Source organism: Penaeus chinensis, chromosome 17, assembly GCF_019202785.1.
Source record: "Penaeus chinensis breed Huanghai No. 1 chromosome 17, ASM1920278v2, whole genome shotgun sequence".
NCBI lineage: Eukaryota > Metazoa > Arthropoda > Malacostraca > Decapoda > Penaeidae > Penaeus > Penaeus chinensis.
Window position 1 is genome coordinate 17,496,952 of NC_061835.1, and position 6,777 is coordinate 17,503,728.

Below are 6,777 nucleotides of genomic sequence, written 5' to 3' on the forward strand. Positions count from 1 at the left end.
CCATGCAGAGAAAATTTAATGACGTCAGAGCTCTGCCATTGGATATGGAAGCACAGGTATCGGCCAAAGGAATGAGGAAAATGCAATAAAACCCACAAGAACAGTCCAGGATGTTTTGTAAACAAATAAACAGCCGCGGACGCTAGAAAGTCCGACTGCCAACAAAAGAATTATAGAAAAAAGACATGGTTCACTCATTAATATGCATGAAGAGATGCCAGACCCATCCCCACACCCTACATATCTCTGAAAACAGAAGGGCAGCTTTTTTTCAACACCTGCGGGGGGAGTGAACACGGCATCGTAGGCCTTGATCTATTGCGAGCCGGACGCTTTTTATCTCGTTAATCTCTTTTTTTCTCCGCGGTTACGAGCTGGAGTTCTCTCTATGGGCAAGGGTATGTGCTGGCGTTGCGTAACGTAATTGGGAAACGCCATTAGGCTGATTAAGCCGAACCCAAACGGAGGTATATGCGCATTAGCTGAAACATTTTTCTAATAGGGCCATAAGAAAAACACAGACAACTATAACATTATATACATTTCGATCGCCTCCATTTGACAGCCGATATTTCTCTCCGTGTTTTAGCTTTCTCTTCCCTCTTCTCCTGAAAATTCTCTTTTGTTCACCCCCTTCTAATCCCTCTCCCTTCCCCCCCAGAGCTGGCATCCGCAGGAGACGCGCTGGAGGAACTGCTGGAGCTCCGGCTACACCTCCTGCAGCTGTGTCCGCACCCGGTCATCAACGGAAGTAGGTTTTGAATAAGATTTACGCCCGTTGTTGCTGCAACTCCTTCTCTGTCTCTCTTCGTCTAGATATTTATATGTTTATGTGCATTCTTCATATTTTACTTTACACTTTTGGAAGGAAGAAAGGGGTTTGGATTTCAGAAATTGCTAAACTTTCCGAAAGTTGTGCTTGAATTAACGTTACATTCCCTCCTTATTTTCCTAACCCAAATGTGTTGTGTTACATAGTTTCATATGGTGTTCCCATTTGTTGCAGTTGAACTTTTTATTATCTTGTTATTACGCCAGCAGCAAAACAGCAAATAGATGAATGTTTTGAAAAGACCGATCCCTCCCGCTGAACGAAAATCGTTCGTATCCCCTTGTTAAAAGAAATATTCACGCATCCTGTATCCTTGAGCAGATTATCCCTTTGATAATAAAACTCAATTGGTTCGTGGAATCCAATCCGTCTTCCTCATAACTGGCTAGGAAAAAAATCTGTCTAATTTAGCGCATGAATTATGTGTGATTTTATATTTTAAGTTCGTAGTGCACCATTTTCGCATTAGATCATTTCTTTTAAGTGTCAAATTATGATGTTGGTAGAATTTGCTAGACCTTTTTACTGTTCACTTGATTTCTCTCATTAATCTAGAATTAGTCTAATCGTAATACAGATAAGTAGACTTGACGTTGCTTATTTTTTTTTTTTTTTCTTGACTCGAATGTGTCTTCCCTCATTTGCTGTTTTTTTATTCTTTTTTATTATTGTTTGATTTTTATTTCTCAAAGTAGACTTTTTTTTAACTTTCTGTGCTTGTATGTTATAGTAGTGCATCCTCTTTTTTCTTTTTATTTCGTCCGAATAGCCTTTGGTTTGCTGGAATCGAATGGCGAGAGCGAGAGCCACGGCCCGGCCCCAGGGTCCGCCGCCCACCAGGTACACTTTTCTCTTGAGTTAAAGCTTTCGTGAGTTTGTCTTGTGTTTGCTTTTCCTCTTTGTGTCTGCTACGGCTCTGAAATGGTTCTGACTGATTCATTTATAATTTATTTATTTTAGTGATTGCTCTTGTCTTTTTTCTTAAGATTCATTCCATGGAGATGTATAACCTCACTAATTCACTTTTGACAATCAAATGATTGTACCTTTGCTTATATATGAAGTTTAATTTTTTATTTACGGCCTGGAATTATTTCCTTTTATTTACTTCTTTTTACTTGCACATCAGTCGTTAATTTACATATCAATTAGAGATTCCGCCGTGACTCAGCTTCCCAAAGCCCCAAATCCGGCCAAATCTGACTCCTCCCCTCCCCCCAGGACAAGCTCGGGCTGGGCGCTGATTGGTCGAGCGCCGTGGAGGAGGAGTGCCAGGAGAGCCTCAGGATCATCGATCACGTGACCGAGGTGGAGAAGTGGACGCTGGTCGACTCCATCTACTTCACCATGTCGGCGGTCACCACCATCGGTAATGAGAGACGTGGCCTTTCCATCCATTCATTTATTATACTTTTTACTCTATATGCCGATTTATTCATGGATAGGCTTTCCTTTTTCTTAGGGGGTTAAAGTCGTTTAGCAATTTGTTAAGCTTTTTCCAGGAACCGAAGTGTCTTACTGTTTACCCTCTCGCGTGTCTGTCCGCCTCCGTCTCTCAGTCTACGGGAATAACTTCACACTTTTAGTTTGCTCTCGGTGTCCACAGTCAGTCTTAGGTTTCCTTTTCTTGTTTTTCCACTATTTTTTTTTCTTTTTTCTTTTTTTGTAAGAGAATAAGTCATGTAATTTAATTATTTTATTTTGCTGTCCAACGGGAGTGGGCGAATCCATGCCGTGGCGACGTAGCGTGCGATTCAGAGAGTGATATTAATTCAGTTTTACTTCGAATGTTGAAGAGTATTTCTCTAACAGTTTCGCTATCGATCGGATAACTTCTTGATTGCAAGTGTCAACCCGGGGAAGAGGAAAGCCTGAGCCACGTTATCTGTTCCAGCACTCACCCCCCCCCCCCTTCCTCTCCCACGCCCAGGCTACGGACACATCTCGCCCGCGACGCGCTACGGGCGGCTGTTCTGCGTGCTGTACTCGCTGGTGGGCGTGCCGCTGACCTGCATCCTAATGGCGTATTCATCCGAGATGCTGTCCAACCGCATGCTGCAGCTGTACACCTCGGCCAGGGTGAGTCAGAGGCCCGAGTCGCTCCTGCGCCTCGTCCGACTCACGGATTCTGGGTCCTTGAGTCACTGTCACTCAGTTGCCGAGTCTGAATCAGTCAGTCTGTTAGCTATTCTCAGTCAGCGTCATGAGCATAATCTCTAGAGATGTCTAATTCATAGCCCTCATTACCCCGCCCGCTAACCTCCTCCAAAGAAATACGAGACAAAGCTAACCTTCCTGTCCCCCCCTCCCGCGCCCCCGGGCGGCCCCCCCTCCCCCCTGCAGAAGCGACACCAGCGCCACCGCAAAACGCTCCTCTACGGCATCACCTGGATCTACCTCAGCGTCGGCTTCATCGTGTTCATGTTCCTGCCGTCGCTGGCGCTGTCCAAGCTGGAGGACTGGAGCTACGAGGACGCCCTCTACTACACCTTCATCACGCTCAGCACCATCGGCTTCGGCGACCTCGTGGCGGGTGAGGCGCCGGCCCGGCCTCTGCGGCTCGGGCCGCTACGAGTACTGTTGTTGTTAGCGCCATAATCATTAGGACATTTTAATATATATTGTTCATGTAGATGTAATTATCACCGTTTTTGTCATAGCCTTTATTTCTAATAATTTTGTCGTGTACAGTTGAGTCCCCCCTTCCCTTTCCCACGCTGGCCATTTTCTTCAGCGATTTGCATCTTCACCCCCCCCCCCCCCATGTCCTCCTCTTTCTGTCCCTCGCCTCTCCCCTTCTTCTCTTTATTCCGCAAGTTCTCCTCTTCCTTCCTTCCCATTCCTCACCGTCTCCTTCCCCACGCCCTTCCGCCGCGCTCACCCCTCGCCTCCTCCCGCAGGATACCGCAAGGACCAGCCCTACAGCGAGGTCTACAAGCTGGCCATCGTCGTGTGGATCATGATGGCCCTCGGCTACTGGTTCCTGCTGCTGAACTTCCTCCAGAAGGCGCTGAAGAGCAACGTGCCCCGCAGGATCAAGAAGACCTTCAGGTCGAAGAGGATCGCCAAGCAGGCAGAGTTCTTCCGGCAGCTCGTGGGCAGGGTGAGTGAGGGGCGGGGTCAGGGCGGGTCAGGAGCTGGGTCAGGGCGGGTCAGGGGCGGGGTCAGGGGCGGGGTCAGGGCGGGTCAGGGCGGGTCAGGGGCGGGGTCAGGGGCGGGGTCAGGGCGGGTCAGGGGCGGGGTCAGGGCGGGTCAGGGGCGGGGTCAGGGCGGGTCAGGGGCGGGGTCAGGGCGGGGGTAGGGTGAGTGAGCACGGGCGGTAGGGGGTGGGGGGCGAGTCCAGGTGACTCAAGAGGCGAAGGGCTCCTCGGCTTCCAGTCCCTCCCGCTGCTCTCTCAGGCGAAGGAAGGCGCAGTCTTCCAGCGGCGGATTCTGACCAGAGAATGTTGTCGGTGCGCTACGCATCATGCGCTAGCTTGTCGAGTTTTATTTTACAGTTACTAATTAAAACATAGTCTAAGAAAAAGAAAACCTGCCAAATAATAGACTGTAAGGGTTTACTGCTAATGGTGCGAATTTTTTATTAACCAGTCAGCTCCCTTTGTTGATTTTTTTTATTTTATTAACTGGAGGAAGCTTATGACTCCGAGACCTTTAATGGTCAAGACTGACTCGATTCCCTCCACGAGAGAAGCCTTGCTGACGCCTCGGCCTTCAGGGGGGAAGGTAAACGCGCTCTGCCACAAAGTCTTGGTGTCTCAGAGGCGAGAGCCGCCGCGGGCTGACAGGCTGGACTAAATTGAAGCGGGTTGGGTTCGTGGCCTCCTGCGGCTCATTTAACCGGCGCTTCCTCTGCAGGTGAAGCTCGGGCAGCGCAAGGCGTCGCTGGTGGACGGCGACCGCGGCGTCGTGGCGCTCATGGTGGAGGTGGCCGGCGCCTTCGTGGGCGACGAGCCCGGCAGGACGTCCAGGAAGCAGAGCCTCAGGATCGACTGCACGCAAGGTGAGGGGGGGGCTCTTTATCTCACGTATAATTTGGTGTCTTGTTTGCTGCCCTTATCTCGATTATGCATCTTCACACCACAGTTGAGTTTCATGGCGGTAACCCTTGCATAAGCGGCTCCGCATTTCCCTTCTGGCGAGTCGCCAGTAACGGCATCGAGCGCCACTGACCTCTCTTCCTGCAGGGAACGACGACTCCGACAGCGAGATCAACGAGCCACTGACGCTGTCCGACCTGCTGGACGTGAACGTGGTCCTGCGCTCCGACTCCATGCCCGCCATCAGGAACCTGGTGGCGCAGACGGGCACGCCGGCCGAGGAGTACTCGCAGAGCCTGCACGGCATCATGACGGGCGCGGCGGAGGGCGAGGGCCAGGCCGGCGACGTCGAGGGAGGCCAGGCGGCCGAGAGCTTCCCCGACGAGGTGGTGCTGCCGCTGAGGGAGGTTCTGCACCTGGTGTCGCTGGTGGCGTCCGTGGAGGAGCAGGTGCACAACACGGGCGAGGACGACGACGCCACGGCCTGCAGCAGCACCACACTGCAGGAGGACCCCAACGCCTCGCCCGGCGACTCCACGCCCTCCATCGTGACCTTTGATCCCCGCGAGAACGTACCTCTGCTCAGGGACATCTTCCACTGCAAGCACAACCACCCCTCCAAGAGTGCCTTCTGCAACGGCATCAAGATGAAGTCGCGCATGCGCACGCTGAGCCAGCGCGAGGAGGAGGAGATCGACGAGGTGCTCAACGAGGTGTTCGACGTGAGCACGGACGCCGAGGAGGACGAGGAGGAGGACACGGAGGGCGACAACGAGAGCCAGCTGGAGGACGACGAGGACGAGAGCGAGGGCGAGCACGCCAGGAGGCTTGGCGACGGGCCCAAGACGCTGCAGGACGTTGAGGCAGGGAACTACTGCATGCGCGGCAAGATTGGCTGCGTCCACAAGAGGTAGGGGAGGCCACGCACGAGCAGAGGAATCCACGCAAGAGCGACGAGAGCCGCCGACGCGATCCTCAAGCACGCCCGTCCGCCTCCCTGGGACGGCGCCCCTCGCAGTCTCTCGCCAAGGACTTCCATGCTGCCCCCGGGGCGACGTCTCCGACTCACGCTCCGACGTCGGCGTCTCTGACGGACATATTTATCAATGGCTTCCTTCCTCTCCGTCCTCGCCATGAATTCCTCTTCTCGTAGGATGACCGCAAGGAAGGCGAGCGCCCAGGACGAGCGCCTTGTGCCAGCTCCCTCGTTGACCCTGGACTCCCGTGAGAGCCACAGTGCCACGTCTCCTTCTGCAGATGCATACCCATGTGCCTTAATACGTATCTGTCAGCGTATCTGAACGACTGTCAGTCTACTTTCCGATCCGCATTTCTGTGCAGCTATCTCTCTCCAAAGTGTACAAGGGAGGCAGAAACTGAAGGCAACTTTACGGGAAGACTTCCTCAAATGAACGCGGCCTTCACACGAAATGTATTTCTTTGCTCTGGTGATGTGTAAAGACAGCTGTGTGGTAGGGAGAAATTAGCTACAACTTATTCCTGTATAGTATTATTGTTTTTAGACTAAAACTAGACTGACTTGTAATTAGTTATAGTATGTAAGGTATAAACAGATTTGTAAGATCTAACACCTTGTTAACAAGCTTTAAAGTGATTCCACAATATGAATACAGCACAGTGAAATTTAGTAAGATAATACAATGAGTAATTACCAAGGTTCAATTCTGTATCATTAAGCTGTAGCAAAAACGACCATAATGTCAACATTTCTTTATAAGAATATGAAAAATCTGGAAAATCAGCATAAAAAGGAAACAAAGCTTGGGACAACTTCACACACTGACGTGCCTTCATATTTCAGAGGAAGTTTTGCACGCCGCAGTTCCAACACGTGAAGTTCCTGAACAATATTATTCTTTTTCATTATATGAAAGCAATATACGT

General features: G+C 50.9%; 1 protein-coding gene across 2 annotated transcripts in view; it reads left to right on the plus strand.

Moving 5' to 3' along the window:
• The window catches only part of LOC125034226, a 58,108-nt gene extending 51,553 nt beyond the window's left edge, over positions 1–6,555 (plus strand). Inside the window, exons 2-9 of one of the 2 annotated variants that reach the window (XM_047625938.1) lie at positions 662–751; positions 1,602–1,672; positions 2,054–2,201; positions 2,763–2,911; positions 3,104–3,365; positions 3,733–3,935; positions 4,691–4,835; positions 5,020–6,555. In XM_047625938.1, the coding sequence (XP_047481894.1) occupies positions 662–751; positions 1,602–1,672; positions 2,054–2,201; positions 2,763–2,911; positions 3,104–3,365; positions 3,733–3,935; positions 4,691–4,835; positions 5,020–5,786 (1,835 nt within the window). In that variant the 3' untranslated portion in view covers positions 5,787–6,555. The remainder of the gene's footprint in view (positions 1–661; positions 752–1,601; positions 1,673–2,053; positions 2,202–2,762; positions 2,912–3,103; positions 3,366–3,732; positions 3,936–4,690; positions 4,836–5,019) is intronic. The other variant, XM_047625939.1, reaches the window with a different exon arrangement.
• The last annotated feature ends 222 nt before the right edge of the window (positions 6,556–6,777 follow it).